The following is a 16283-nucleotide window of genomic DNA, read 5'->3' on the forward strand; positions in this document are numbered from 1 at the left end:
AAACTATTTCCAAATACAGCGTCCATCACAAAATAAAGAATAACGAGGCAGTTGGGAAGACAAATCAGGAGAAGTAGCAGAAATTAGGCAACAGAAACACACACACAGCAATTCCAGTTATTGGAATTATCACAGATTGAACATAGGCAAAATTCTAGAAAACTCCCCCAGTAGTAATTCTGGCTATTTGAACTCCTAATTGTCTCTCGAATCCACCCTTGTTTGTTGCCTGCACTGATACAATCTCCATTCTGTTTGCCGTCACCACTCTCTCCAGAGCTGTCTTCTTAGAAAACAAATCTGATGAGGTACGAAGAAAACAATCAACAAAACAAAAAGGCAACCGATGGAATGGGAGAAGATATTTGTAAATGACATATTAGATAACGGGTCAGTATCCAAAAATATATAAAGAACTTATCAAACTCAACACCCAAAAAACAAATAATCCAGTGAAGAAATGGGCAGAAGACATGAATAGACACTTTCCCAAAGAAGACATCCAGATAGCCAACTGACACATGAAAAGATGCTCAATATTATTCATCATCAGAGAAATACACATCAAAACCACAATGAGATACCACTTCACACCTGTCAGAACGGCTAAAATTAACAATTCAGCAAACAACAGATGTTGGCAAGGATGCAGAGAAAAGGGAACACTTTTTCGTTATTGGTGGGAATGCAAACTGGTGCAGCCACTCTGGAAAACAGTATGAAGGTTCCTCAAAAATTAAAAATAGAACTTCCCTATGACCCAGCAAATGCACTACTAGGTATTTATCCAAAGAATAAATACAAAAATGTTGATTCAAAGGGGCACATGCACCTCAATATTTATAGCAGCACTATCGACAATAGCCAAATTATGGATAGAGCCCAAATGTCCAACTGATGAATGGATAAAGATGTGATACACACACACACACACACACACACACACACACACACACACGAATATTACTCAGCGATAAAAAATAATGAAATCTTGCCATTTGCAAGATGGAACTGGAGGGTATTATGCTAAGCAAAATGAGTCAGTCAGGGAAAGATATCATATGATTTCACTCATATGTGAAGAAACAAAACAGATCAACATAGGGGAAGGGAAGGAAAAATAAGATAAAAACAGAGAGGGAGGCAAACCACAAGAGAGTCTTAAATACAGAGAGCAAACTGAGGGTTGATGGAGGGGAGGTGGGGTGGGATGGGCTAGATGGGTGATGGGCATTAAGGAGGGCACTTGTTGGGATGAGCACTGGGTGCTGTATTTAAGTGATGAATCACTAAATTCTACACCTGAAACCATAAAAAGAAAAGAAAAGAAAAGAAAAGGAAAGAAAAGAAAAGAAAAGAAAAGAAAAGAAAAGAAAAGAGAAGAAAAGAAATCTGACATTGTTTCAGCATGTTTAATGGCATTCAAGGCCCTTCACAATCTGTCCTAAGTTGCCCTTTCCAGCCTCATTACCTAGGACACCTCCCTCTCACAATCTTTGGTCATATGGCAAGACTTTCCTATGGGTATCCTCCTGCTGCCTTGAATGTCCTCTCTTCCCACATGATTCTGAAAAATGCCTCCTCATCCTTCAAAGTCCAACTTAAAGCTCTCTCCTTGAAGCCTTTCTAAACTAGTAATTCCAACTCTTACAGATTTGTATATACCTCTATTATGACATTGGCACAGTGTATTATAATTATTTGTTTAGAATTCTGTTTCTCAAGTATACTGTTAATTTCCTTAGGTTAGGGTATGTCTTACTCATCCAGGGTTCTTGGCATCTAGAGTAACGCCTGGCTAAGTGCTCAGTAAATATTTATGAAAGAAGGAATTTTTTTTTTTTTTTTTTTTTTTTTTTTTTTTTTTTTTTTTTTTTTTTAGTAAACTCTACAACCAACATGGGGCTGGGGACTCATGACTCTGAGATCAAGAGTAGCACGCACTACTGACTGAGCCAGCCAGGAACCCCTAGGAAAGGGTATTCTTAATAATAGGCGCTAAGGCTCATGGACTGAATTGTGTCATCCCAAATGCTGCATGTTGAAGCCCTAACCCCTAATGTGACTGTATTTGGAGATGGGCTTATAAAGAGGTAATTAAGGCTAAATGGGCCCTAGTCCATAGGACTGGCATCCTTATCAGAAGAGGAAGTAACACCAGAGACCTCCCTCTCCACGTGTGCATAGAGAAAAGGCCATTGGTGGATAGAGCAAGAAGGTGGCTGTTTGTGAGCCAGAAAGAGAGGCCCTGCCAGAAACCAACTCTGGTGGTACCTTCATCTGGGACACCCAGCCTCCAGACATATCTCTTGTTTAAGCCACCCAGTCTGTGGTATTTGGTTATGGCCATCTAAGCTAATATATAGACCATTTCTGGGATTTCAAACACGTACAAATATACACTTTTAGTGAAGGTAAGAATTCAAACTCAAACTGACAAGAATGGGTGGTGAGTGGACACAATGACATTAGGAAAATGGCTTTTTAAAAAGTTTTATTTCAAGAACTTTGTTTTTTACTCTTATTTCAAAAAAAGGTGGGTCAAAGTACAAAAAAAAAGTAGTTGAATAACAGCGTAGGTTTAGAAATCACAGCAGCAGAAGCAATGTACAGACAGCACAGACAAAACAACCCAATGTATGCAATTTTGTCTGGGTTCTTTGCTTAGTGTGTGTGTGTGTGTGTGTGTGTGTGTTTCCCCTCCTGTACAAAATACATCAAAGCATGCCATGAGATCAGAAAAAGAAAAGAGTTTAACAAATGGTTACAAGAAATAGACTCTGTACAAGAGGAGGTCATGTTTCTCCCCGCACCCCCCCTCCCCCCATTTCCTCTCTTCTTGTTCTGCTTTAGGTTAGGTTATTCTGAAGACAGTTCACCTCCAAGTCAGCCTGGTCACCTTTGCCACCCTCAAGTTTGGGTGACATGGAGTTCTGGATGTTAAATGACTCCTCCTCTTTCAGGCAGGACTTGAGAGCTTCCTGGATTTTGTGGGGAGCACTAGGGTCATCCTGGAAGAGGAGAAAAGATGAGGAGGGGCATGAAGGAGACAGTGGGTAGAGGGATCAAATAACACTCTAGGCTTTTGAAAGAAGAAAGAAAGAGGCTCTAAGACTCGAATGGACCAAAGTGACTCGTTAGCAGCTACTTTCTAGGAATGTCTTCCAAAAAAAACACTAGCCAGACAGGGATGAAACCTGGCAGGTAACCGGATTACAAATGCCTTTAATGGAGGCCAGTCTGAGGTTTTCAGAGGGGAGGAGGAGGGAGTGGGGGAAGGGGGAGAGAAATAGTCCCTTTAACACTTGATCTGGCCCCTCAAGAGTCTCAGAGCTCCCCTTGGGCAGGGCCTTCCATCCTGCTGCGGCTCTGCTTTCCCAGAAAGGTACTGGTCAGGGAGCTCCCCTAGTCAGGGGCATGAATAGGCCCATGGTCAGGTGCAGAGCTTCTCCTAGCAAAACTAGGGCCCCTCTCCCCATGGCAAGTATACCTCCTTTGACAAGAGGCCAGAGATGTGCATGCCCCTTTACCAGGAGAAGTTGATCTACCAAAAGATGCTAGGGGTGCCTGGGTGGCTCAGTCGGTTAAGCGTCCGACTTCAGCTCAGGTCACGATCTCGCGGTCCATGAGTTCGAGCCCCGCGTCAGGCTCTGGGCTGATGGCTCAGAGCCTGGAGCTGCTTTCGATTCTGTGTCTCCCTCTCTCTCTCTGCCCCTCCCCCGTTCATGCTCTGTCTCTCTCTGTCTCAAAAATAAATAAACGTTAAAAAAAAAAAATTAAAAAAAAGATGCTAACTTACAATCCATGCCCAGGTGAGTCTGGCCGCCTCGATGGTACTTGTGCGGCTTCGCGTCAGACAATACTCATGCGGCTAGCTTCCCACCCATTTCTGACGTGAACCCGCGCCATGTATGCATGTCTCTCCATGTACGTTGCCTGCAGCCCTGTGACAAGCTCCTGGCCCTGAACTGAATTTGCTTGTCAGAGGTTTTCTGGAAACCCCACACCAGTACATAGTCCTCCAGGTCTGTGTTCTGGGCATTCAGAGAACTCCCACAGTGGCACCGGCCTTCCTGCCGTGCTTTTCCTGCAGGGCCATCTGGGGGTTACAGGCACACCTCATTTTTATTATGCTTTGCAGACACTGCCGTTTCTTTTCATTGAAAATTTAAATTTTTTAAATTTAAATTTATTTTTTTTAATGTTGGTTTATTTTTGAGAGAGAGAGACAGACTGTGAGCAGGGGAGGGGCAGAGAGAGAGGGAGAGACAGAATCTGAAGCAGGCTCCAGGCTCTGAGCTGAGCACAGAGGCCGATGAGGGACTCGAACTCACGAAGGGTGAGATCATGACCTGAGCCGAAGTGGGAAGCTTAACCGACCGAGCCACCCAGGCGCCCCAAAATGTTATTACGCTGAAGGTCCGTGGTAACCCTGCAGCAGGCAAGTCTGTGGGTGCCATTTTTCCAGGAGCAACTGCTCACCTCGTGTCTCTGTGTCACATTTTGGTGATTCTCGCAATATTTCAAACTTTTTCATTATTATTATTTTTGTTATGTGATCTGCCATCAGTGATTATGACTCAGTGAAAGCTCAGATAGTGATTAGCATTTTTTGCAATGATGTATTTTTTAATTAATACGTACATCTTTTTAGACAACGTGCTATCGCACACCTGCTAGATTACACGCTGTAACATCACTTCTATGTGCCCTGAGAAACCACAGAATTTGTCTGATTCGCTTTATCTTGACATTCACTTACTGCAGTGGTCTGCAATTGAACCCACAATACCTTGGAGATATGCCTATATACCCAGTGTGATTCAGCTGGCCTCAGTTCCTTCTTAGGCACTCCAAATAGCTATTGTAAGTGCTTGGAACTCTGCTGATCAAAGAGGTTGGGTGAACACCCAGGCAGGCTCACCGGTGGCCAGAAGGGTAGAGAATGTTGCTATCTGACCAGCTAGCTCAGACTTTCCTGGGTTTAACCACTTCCAAAATTGGTGATCATCATCATGCTGAAGGAACAGGACAGTCTCCACACAACTGTGGCGAGTCCTTGCCCATGCTGACTGCTACTGAGTTTGACCCATAACAGCACTAGGTCAAGGTAGTGACTGGTTGGACAGAAGGTAGGGAAAGGCTTCAGGTTTATGCAGGATGCTATGGGTGTTCAAAAGTCCTGTGCCTAAACAAACCACTGTCACCTCCCCCTGCTCCCAGCCTCACTTAGCACTTTTTCAGAAGACTGGCTTGAATACAGCATTATAATACAGTTTCAAAGACCTCAGGAATGATTTATGGACAACAGGGGAACACACGTTCCCCATTCACAACTCCACAAGAATAAGAAGAAATGAACTTCATATAGTGTTGAGGCAGATTTCAGGTACTTGATATTTTCTATTACTGCTGGGAGAGATTTAGAAAAAAACCTTTTCAAGAGCATAAATTTAGATGTGGTGAGATGGAAAGATCTCCATGATATATTAAGTATATGTATACACGTACACACACGTACACACACAGGCTTTAAGGAGAGGGAAGCGGGAGGGGGTAGAACTGCAATTTTCATTCCATGTACTTCTGCATGGTTTGGGGAAAGACACTGGGCACGGAAGCTTGAGAGGTGGGCCTTTAAAGATCCTGGGTCGGGGCACCTGGGTGACTCAGTCGGTTAAGAGTCCGACTCTTGGTTTGGCTCAGGTCATGATCTCACGGTTCGTGGGTTGGAGCCTCCTGTTGGGCTCTGGGCTGACAGAACGGGGCCTGCTTGGGATTCTCTATCTCCCTCTCTCTCTGCCCTCCCCAACTCATGCCCAAGTACACTCAAAATAAATAAATAAACTTAAAAAAAAAAAAAAAAAGTAAAGATCCTGGATAGAACAGACTTTGGATCACAGCAAGCCTGGAACAGGAGAGGATGGCCTGTGTTCACCCACCCTCTCACGAGGACAGGACTCACTTCCATGCTGTTCAACATCCTGCTCCCCCCACCCCATCCTTGACGTCAGACAGGCTTTGAGGGCAAACAGGGGCATCATGTGAGGAAAAGTAGATTTAGGGGTGTTTACAGATCTGGACATCTAAGCTGTGATGCCATGAAGGTGAGGGCCCAAATGAAGCCTGGCCCCTTGAGGGCTCATGGGATTTAGACAGATGAGAAAATCGACTTCTGGGCCAATAGGTGGGATATGGATATTCTAAAAATAAGGAACATATGTATCCCACGATGCTATTAGACAAGCTAAGTACTTCCAACAAACAGCACAGGTGAGGCAGTGTCTAAACCAAGATGGAGCTATCCTAATCCACGTGTCTCCTCCAGAACTAGATCCTATTAAGCTTAGGGCTGCTGAAACCCTCTGCAGAAGGCCCGTCTGCCTTTGGTTTGCGGAAGTCACTCGTGGAGACGGAGCTGGCCCTCCATCTGGCCCAAGTCCTGGCAACTGCTCTGCGTCCCCCTTCCCGGCATTCCACCCCAGCCAAATGGACATCCTTCAGCCCAGGGGTAGTGTGGGTTCAGGCCCACACCCCCCACTTGTCCAGACACAAATTTCTCTCAGAAGGGGATGGGCAGTCAGTATTTTACCAAATACATGAAAGAAATCGAGCCTAGGAGTAAGAAAGATTTAAACAGGGGAGGACGAAAGGACCTCATGGACAAGTCTAGTAATTACTAGACTGAAATCCTGGAAGGTCTGTCAAATCTCAGGAAGGCCAAGTTATATCCACGACCTTCGCTGACGGTGCAGCGTTTGCCATGGGACTCGGGTGACTTCCCACACGCTGTGCTGCCCACACACTAGCCATTCCTCCCCTTTCCCCAATGCTCCTTTCGGGGGGCTGGCTGCTCAGCTCCAGGGCCCACGCACTCTCGGCCACTGGCTCCCTGGCTGTGGAACCCAGGCGAGGAGCCGCAAGAGGCCACTGGAACCGTGGTGGGGAGGGGAAGTGTCGCCGGCACAGACACCAGCAGCGGCTCCTTCCCAGATGTTGTCTGAAATCATTCAGAGTGTGGCCTGTAGAGATTGCTGGAGATGGGTGGGGAAAATGACCCACTCAGTCCACTTCACTTATGTAAAAGAAATAACCCCTCTATTAAGATAAGTAGGACTCTCCAAAATTTTCGGAGCCTTCAATACCAAGGGCATTTGAGGGGTGAGGGGAAGGAGGTGGCAGAGACTACATGGGCGGGTGTGACTTGGAGGCACCTGGTTCCCCCTCCCAGCTCGCCTGGAGATCTCCCGGCTTTCATCCTGCTGCTAGCATCACTGGTAAGCAGCCAATATGGCGGCTGAGCAACAGATAGAGCTTCACGTCATAATAAAGTGGCAACGGTCTTAACTGCCAGTGCCTACAAGACCTTCAGTATGACCAAGTCTGACTTTTGGGCTAGGTGGAGAGAGTTAAGAGATGAAGGTAGAAAATCCACAAGTACACACCCTGCTGGACGGGACAGGCATCCCCTCTCATGCTCAGGGCTTTGGCAGAGAGGACATGATGTCCCCTGGGACACAAGTTGAGGGAAAGATGCCAGGTGGGAATGACCTTCGAGATCCAAGAGGTGACAGAGACCTCCAGAACCTCATCTTGCCGCCACTTCACTGAGAGATGTCCTGAGCACTGCCCAGAAAACCCCACGGCCCTTCTCAGCAGAGTCCACCATAGCTGCCCAGTCCCTGCTCCACTCCGTTTTTAAGGCTTGCCATGTTCTGAGTTCAAGGTCAGTGGGAACGTTCATGGACAAATGCTGTCCCTTCCACAAAGTTGGGTCAGCCAAGAAGAACTGGAAACCTCTGTATTGGCTCATGCAACCAAGACCTCCAAGAAAAGCTAATTCCTTCCTCTCCCTCTTTGGGAAGAGGGAAGGAGTCTTTCTACACTTGGGGTGACAGAAAATGTATGTGTCAGAAACTTTCCTAAGACACTTGCACTCTGCGGACAATGTATACCCTGACTGGAGGAACCATTGTTCAGGTCTGACCTGGTGCCCCACATGTATGAGATGGCAGATCAGACAACAGAACCAGAAGACCTTGCAGCAGGCCATCAGTCACCAGTATTCCACAGATGACTGAATGCATACTACCGCGAGGCGCTGGGCTAGGTGGGAAGGGGGTATACGCACAGGCCTATATCCTGTGAGCTGATGAATGTGTTTATCAAGACTAAAGTTTATAAGACATCTTGTTTCCTTGGTTATTATGTCCATCTTGAACTTATTAATATCTTGATGCATACCAAGTAAAATAATATCTGTTGTTTCTCTACCCTTTATATCAAAGACTTCAAAAAATTATCCTAAACTAACCTCTTTCATTTCTTATTTAAAGGACCTCTTTGCTCCTCCTCCACCAGGCCAAGTTCTTCTTTCCTGGGGTTTGGTGAACAAGGTCCCATTTACTATTCTTCTCTCTTTTCCTTCTGGGGGCTACACTTTACCCATCTATAAAAGGAAAACAACGATCTAGATCTGTGCTGTCCCATACAGTAGCACGAGCCATGTGCCGAATTCCTGGACTTGGCTGTGACACGATCTGGAGCTTGGATGGTTTCCGCTTTATTTATGAAATTCTCTCTGACAGTATCCAGTACTTAACTGGTTGTCTGGTCCAGATAACACACTAAGCCAGGATCTTTAGAAACTGGTCTATTGGGACCTTCTATTGGGTTTCAACTGACATTTACGAGCCCATCTTCCTAAGAAGAGAACTTACCCCCAGACTCATGCTTCCACCAGTGTTCTGTGCTTATCTTACCCTCACCAGTGGATATATGCCTGCCAGTTTTAGGGTGCTTAAACAATATAAAGGACACTGTTTTCCTAGCCATCCAGAGGTTTCTGCGCTCATCCCAAAGAGCAACTACCATTCACTTCAGTGCCTGCCAGGAAATTCCCTCTCAATGAAAGCAGAGTGTTTCTTCTTGATACAGAAAGTAGAGAGACAAGGAGAAAGACCAATCAGACTTTTAAAGTTTAGACGAAGCTAAAAATCAGGAGTCCTCCTAGACAAAGAGCTTCCATACTACCTGTAACTCTGCTCATCAAGGAAGTGACACGCCATCCTGCCCCCAGTCCCACAATCCCGGTCCCAGCAGGTCACCCTGAGCTGACCTCCAGAGCTGTGGGGAGGGGTTCTACACTCACTTGGAAATAGATCAGAGACAGGGTAGGGGCCGGGTGTGCATTAGCGTGAGGGGAGTTGTGGGGGGAAGACGAGAGTTACCTGACAGACAAGTTACCACAGAGAGCCAAGGTGAGGGCAGGGGGGAAGGAGGTACGGGGAGTGTCTCCAAGCTTCCTTACGTTTGGGTGAGAGCCTTCGGCAATGGTGGAGAGGGAGAAGTTATCGTTGTGGAGCTCAGACGGGGTCCGGAATTTGCTGGTTAGGACAGAAGAGAGCAGGGAAAATGTGAGTGAAGTGATCACGGCCAAACCTGACGAGAGCTTCCTGGGTCAAATACTATATTTCATCAAATGCCACGGGCCGTAATAAGATGTGCCATTACTTGCTGGGCCGCTGAGAAAAAAACTTCTACCATTTAAACTGTGATCCAATACTTTCTTATCACCTAGAGTGTTTATTATATACTGGAAGTAGCTCATTGTGACATTAGATAAAGAACTGATGGTGATATGAACAGCTCTGGCCAGGATCGCGAACGCCAGGCACTTACAACTACATCATGACTGCATCTGGCCAACAGTGGTTATAAGATACAAGCGACCAATTTCAGACATGTGAATACGGGGGCGGGGGCGATGTGTATCTTAGAGTCAGTACAGCACAGCAGTATCTGTCGTGCTACGTGTGGTGTTATCAGAGTGGTAACCGGCCCTGGGAAATGAGGGTGACAGCGTTTGAGCTGAAGGGGCACGGGGGCCATGCTCTGTATAAAATGTGTAGCCTGCTAGGGGAGGAAGGCCGAGAACGGGCCCTGTCTCTGGCTGCTGCCCCCCTGGCAGTTGCCCCTTCTCTCCCCCACCCTCCTCAGCAGCTATCCTGATAGGTGGTCGCACCCTCTCCCTCTGCTCCCCTCTGCTGCAGCCGTCCTGGGTGCAGGCATAGGGAAACAAGGGTCCTGGCTTGTGATCACACGCACAGATACGGCCCCGCCTCAGTGCACAGGCACAATGGAGAGATCCCTTCTGCCCCAGGATGGTGAGCTGAAAGGCCAGCGAGTGCACGTTGCATGAGTTTACCCAGCAAAGGAGCAACAACAGATGGTGTTTGTCCTTTTCCCAGGACCCAGGGAAAGTCCTTCAGTCACATTCTCTGGAGGGGGTCTCAGGTCAGGGGGGAGGGGATAAGGGGGCAACAGGGTAAAAGGGAGGTTGGGGACAGTTCTGCAAAAATTTTCTCACGGGCCCCCAGGTGGCTGAACTGCCACCTCCTCCTTTTCTGACTCCAGTGACACTTTAGGACATTCTTTGGCTCAGTGCTAAGAGTGATTCTCTCAGCATATAAGGTCACGTCCAAGTGTTGAAGGCACGGATGTAAAGGCAAATGCGTGCTGACTGTCACAAGCACACAGCAGCCACTCCTCTGCTGAGAGAGAAGCTGACACGAGACTCTATTCCCATCTGGCCCTTAAAATCCACAGCAGAAGTTAAGCCTAGCCCCTCCCACGCCCAATATTCTACTTAGGAGAGGTAAGGTGGATTTCCCTAAATTCCTTGCACTTTTGTTCGGACCAAGGGTTGACAAGTTTTCAACAGCAATGCACTGCCAAGCCCCTTCTATTCCGTGTTCGTGGAGGAAGAGCCCGTACCGAGTGACAGCAGGTCTGAGGGAGCTGGGGTTCCTTGCTGTAGATGTGTGAGTGGAATCCTCACACCGGCCATGACGGACAAAGCCCTGGGAAACAGGTGCAGTCAGCCAGTGGTGGGCTGAGCATAGTGACCTACACGGGGGACCACAGCCAGGTGCACTGGTGGCCTTTTCTTTAAGCACCATCTATCCCTGGGGTGGGGGGTGTCGGGAATAGTGCCAGACAGCGGCAGAGGGGCCACGGGGTCTTGGGCTCTACGGCAATGCCAGCACATCCCGCATAGGAATGGATACACTTGGATGAGTGTTTGGTGTGAAAAACACAACTAGGGATGTAGAGCAGGTGCCCGGGCCCCTCGTGACGATGTCCCTGGAGCAGATGGAGGGGCGCGGATGTAGGGTCAGGTGGGGCGGGCCCACACAGACTCACTTGGTCCTACGCAGCTTGGTATTCTCTGTCTTGAGCAGATATAGCTTCTTGGCGAAGAACACTGTCATCATGAAGAGCAGGAGCAGTACAAGGGCGGCCGAGCCGACGGCCACGCACATCACCTGGAAGTCGGTGATGATGGACTCGCAGCGCATCCCCTTGTGCCAGATGTAGTCCTGTGTGTTGCACCTGTGGCGGCAACAGAGAGAGACTGAGATGACAGGCAGGCAGCCGTGGCCACAGCGAGGGCCTGGTCCCTGAGCCCCATACTCACCTCAACAGCCCATTCCTGGGACTGTGTTGAGGAAGTGTGATGTCCCCGATCTGTGCAGGCCTCATAGCTGAGACTCTGTACAACCACCCCATGAGGTGACGGGCACTGAGGAGGGCACTTGTTGGGATGAGCACTGGGTGTTGTATGTTAGACATGAATCACTGGCTTCTACTCCTAAAACCAGTACTACACTGTATGTTAACTAACTTGAATTTAAGTAAATCTTAAACAGACGTCCCATGAAGTGGGCAGAGCAGCGCTAAGGTCCATGATATAAACAAGGCAACCAGGGCACTGAGAAACTGAGTGAACTGGTCATTCCCATGAGTATGAAGTGACTGCGGAGGGTGGGAACCCTGGCTTTCCCCCTCGCAGCCTCAATGACAATCACAGGATTCTCTCAGCTCCCCCTGCCCTTGGCTCTGGGTGAAAGACAAGATAATAGGACCTCTGGCTCCAAAAGCAGTCAATCCACTCTGCACGTGAGAACCTATCTTGCTGTTCTGCAGTCCCATCTAGTTCACCACCAGGCTATCCAGACGCCAAAATGTAAGGAAGTGACAGACAAGGACGAACACAAAGATGGATGTACATTCCCCTCCTATCGCAGCCCCCAAAATTCTGCCCCTAAAGCTTCGTGTCCTATTACCATGAGAAATGTCAGGAAAGCACAGTGAGAATCAACCCTCTGGGTGGGTTTTAGTCCTTTTGTTGAGTGACTTTCTCTTGCCCTTGGGGACATTCCCAGGCTCCAACTCTTCCAATGACATTGCTGTTTCCATGGGAACCAGGCTGCTTCAAAGAGGAAAGATATGGAAGGATACAGAAGCAGGCAAATGAGGGAGGACGTGAACCTCAGGGTGAATGACAGACAAGAGAAAAGGGGTCCAGGAATGGGGAAATAAGCATTGGAGAACTGGGCTCCTCCACCTCCGGAATAGGGTGGGGAGATGTGGCTTAACAGGAAATTCTTTCTTTTCCAACTGACCCTCTGCAGTCCAGGGAGGCTATGTGTCTGGGGAGGGCGGGGAAAGAAGATCCTGCTAACTTGCTGCTCTGGAGAAGTTCTGCTGTAGCTCCGATCATTTCCCTGCAGTGGGCCAGGGCGGCGGAGACAAAGGCATGCTGCAGTCTGCAACTGAGGGCTTGGCAGTCTCCTGTGAGTGGAATGCAAAACAGTTTCCGGGCCACAGCCGAGCCTGGTTGTACACAGTGGGAGGAGGAGGCTCTGGAGGAGGAGGGGGGAGGCCGGAGAGTGACCCCGGGATGGAAGGTGAGCAAGGGGGGGGGGGGGGGGGGGGGGGGGGCGAAGGTGGGCGAGGGGAGACTTATGGAAAAGCCCTTCTGAGGCAGGACCCACTGGAGGGTCCCTGGTCAGCACACCCACACAGCTTACTAAGGACAAGCTTAATTTCTCACTGGGGCGTCCCAAGAGCTCCAGGAGGTTCTGGGACCTTTTCTAGCTCTCCAGAAGCAGCAAGGACCCTACATTTCATACTGTGATAGGAAAAGACTACTTTGAAGCTGAAAATGCGGGCCTCCGATAGGATGGAAGATAATGATTTCACTGCTCCCAGGCTAAAATCATCACTGTAGTTCCCCTAACGAAAGCTTGAGGAACAAAATCACAGGGTTTCCACATATTTCTGGTAGCCCTTAACCAACAGGCAAGGTCTTGTTGCCATAATTTCTTGATCATGGTTCCTTTTAGCAATGACTGGACTACTCCAATCAGAACCGTGTGGGCACATCCTATATGACTGACCCTAATCATCTCACGATCATTTATATGAAAGAAGGAACTAGAAGTCAAGCTTTAATGCCAAAGGCACAACATTCACGCCTTCTACATGTTATTCTTCTATCAGAACATCAAGACCTACAGAATTTGAATTCTTTACACACCTCCAAAAAAAAAAAAAAAAACCAAGAAAGAGAAACATCAGGAATGACATTTAAAGAGACCCCCAGATTACAGAAATTCTCCTCCTAGGACCAATGGAAACAGGTACCAGAGGAATCTGGGGGTTCTACTCTACTTCTAGGGCCTGTAGAGGATGGAGACAAGGAAACTATCCACATCACCCCTGACTTGTGATTCTTCCACAAAAAGCCAGTGAGCTCTCACGCCTTGACGGGCAGGTGTATGAGGTATTCCTGAGGTGGCATGGGATGGTGGCTACAGTCTATGTCCTTAGAGACATTAACCTCTCTGGGTCTTCAAAACATTCTGCACTGGGTATCCCAAGGAAGACAAAAATCAAGGTAGAAGGGAAAAATCCACTACCCCAAATTAAGAGACCCTACCACATCTGATATGCCAGGAAAGATACTTTGTTTGACTTGACCTTTTTGAATGGGAGCTTTTGGGGTCTGCTCCCAATGAGAAGGTCCTCACTCTGACTTTACATGCCCACCTCCCTACACATGCCCTGCAGGGAGATAGGGTCTTCCTCTAGCCGCACACATGGCTCAGGGGGAGTGCTCCGCAGCCATCTTTCTTCCAGAGTAGGCTTATAGGCCTACTTTTTCTGCTAGCATAGCCGGAACTCTCCAACGAAACACCTGAAGCCAGTAAAGACCTCTTTCCAAAACCCTTAGAGAAGTCCCCTCCCTTTGCCTTTGTAAAGCTTAGTGGTTTGGTAAAGAAAACACGCTTGGAGGAAATACAAAATCTTATTTCTGAGGAATCTCTCCTTGTGATGAGATCACAGGAAGTACATTTAAGTAGTTCCCCATAGAAGATATCTGAGTGAACGTCTCTTGATCCTCTTGGCCTGGGAACACACAACCTCTTGGAAGTTGTGCCTATCACATCCCCCTCTTTGCTGAGTCTGCCTCACATACACTCTTCAGGAGTTCTTTTACAAGCCCCTGTGCACCTGCCTGCCACACCCTTACCTGCAGAAGGCCCCTATGTTCTCCACCAGGTAGCACTGGCCGCCATTGTGACAGTAACTTGGAAAGAGGTCGCACACTGACCGGCAGGAGCCGTTATGTCGCACAAAGCCGCTGCGGCACTCAGTGCCATTTTCGCTTGGGGTCAGGTCCCTGCCTGGCTCTCCAGGGCGGGGCCTGAGGGCGATGCTGCTGCCAGGGACCATCCCCAGAGTATGCTGTGGGGGGACAGCATGCCACCGACTGGTAGGCTGGCCAGTCCCGGGCCCCAGACCAGGCTTCTCGGTAGGCACCAGAAGGTCACTTTCATCTTCCAGGTCTCCACCTCCCGCTGCATCCTTGTCATCCTCCTCTTCCTCCTCCTCTTCATCAAGGTCATCATAGAAGGATGTGGTGGGGTAGAAGTCAGATTCATCAAAGGGGGTGAAGTCATCGTATAAGTCAAGCAGGCTCCAGGAAGGGGTCTCTCCCCCAGTATCAGGGTGGTGCTCTGAGGTTCCTGGCGACCCTGGGAAGCTCTCCAGGTCGGCACCACGGCCCTCACCATCCAATCCTTCGAAGTAGTCGATGTCAATTATATCTGACGCTGGCTGGGGCTCCATTGTGCCCTGAAAGGGGAATGTGGGCTCTGGCCCATGAGGGTCATGTGTGCTGCCTCCCAGGTTCAACCAAACCTCCAAGGGACTCTCCTTGGGGTGTTCTGGGCCGGGGCTCAGCATGTCGCCAGGTGTGGGGGAGGGTGGTCTGCTGGCCTCTGTAGCCTTGGGGATGGAGGGGGCCATCGATGACTGTCCCAGGGCCTCCTTGGGAGCCGGGAGCGTGGCTGGAAGGGCCTGGGTGTCGCCGCTGCCGGCCTCTGCGGTCACTCCACCCAGGCCAGGGCTGTCAGCCTCCAGCCAGGGTGCGCCGGTCACCGCTGCCGACGCCTCCAGCACCTCCTCTGGCCCGACACTAGGCCCCATCATGGCCTGCTCACCGCCAGGTGCGGCCCACGAGGTCTCGTCTTCCTCAGCTGCTGGTGGGCCGGCCTTCTCCCTCGTTTCGTTGGCAGTCGGCTCCCTCGCCAGGATGCTCTTCACCTGCTCGTGGGCCTCGACGGCGCTGCCAGCCTCACGGGCTGTGGACGGGAGGTAGGGGGCGCGGCGTCAGGGCCCCGCCCCCCGCCCACCCGAAGAGACCAATTCAAGGTTTCCCAAGGGCCCGCCCCCACCCCGCCCGGGCCCGTTTCTCGCTCAGGCCCCGCCCCTCGGCCATCATACCCCGCCCCCGACAAGCCCGCAGTGTAACCGCGGCGGCTCCCACCTCCCGCCCAAGGCGAAGGTTTTACCCTCAGGGCTCCACCTCACCTCCAGACCCCGCCCCAAAGTCGCACCCTCAGGGTCCCGCCCCACGTCAGGCCCCGCCCCAACTCTCATCCTCATGGCCCCATCACCTCAAGGTCCCGCCCCGAAGTCTCACCCTCAGGCCCCTCCCACCCAGGCCCCTCCCCCAACCGGCACCTCTGTCAGAACACCCGGGCCGGGGCCGCCCCCAACCCCTCGGCCTCCCCCAACCCCTCGGCCTCCCCCAAGTATCCCACCTCTTCGCGCGCCCCTTCCCCCGCCCCGGTCGCGGGCAAGGAGCTGCCCCGCCCCCTTGCCACAGCTCGCTAACTCCGCCTGTACCCGAGTCCAGCGGGACCCTGGCCCAGGGTGGGGCGCGAGGGCCGCGGGGGTCCTGGTCGCAGTCGGTACCTACCCGGCGCGGCCCGGGCGGCGAGGACCAGCGCGGCCCCCAGAAGCAGCAGCAGAGGCGGCGGCCCCCGGCCCGGGCCCCCGCCCCCGGCTCGGCCCATGGCGCGGCGCCCCGACCGCTGTCCGCGGTCTGCCCGGCTGGCTGCGCCCTCGGCTCACCGGCCGCCGCGCCT

General features: G+C 50.2%; 1 protein-coding gene across 3 annotated transcripts in view; it reads right to left on the reverse strand.

Moving 5' to 3' along the window:
- The window catches only part of CSPG5 (chondroitin sulfate proteoglycan 5), a 54168-nt gene extending 37926 nt beyond the window's left edge, over positions 1-16242 (reverse strand). For 2 of the 3 annotated variants that reach the window (XM_040445194.1, XM_040445196.1), the window contains exons 1-3: positions 14381-15494; positions 11206-11394; positions 9311-9386 (exon numbers count right to left, since the gene is read on the reverse strand). In XM_040445194.1, coding sequence (XP_040301128.1) covers positions 9311-9386; positions 11206-11394; positions 14381-15342 — 1227 coding nt within the window. In that variant the 5' untranslated portion in view covers positions 15343-15494. Of the gene's footprint in view, positions 1-2477; positions 3012-9310; positions 9387-11205; positions 11395-14380; positions 15495-16114 lie in introns of those variants that run through there. The other variant, XM_040445197.1, reaches the window with a different exon arrangement.
- Between the last annotated feature and the right edge of the window lie 41 nt (positions 16243-16283).

The sequence above is a fragment of the Herpailurus yagouaroundi genome, unplaced genomic scaffold (assembly GCF_014898765.1).
Source record: "Herpailurus yagouaroundi ecotype Mexico unplaced genomic scaffold, PumYag 193, whole genome shotgun sequence".
NCBI classification, from domain to species: Eukaryota; Metazoa; Chordata; class Mammalia; order Carnivora; family Felidae; genus Herpailurus; species Herpailurus yagouaroundi.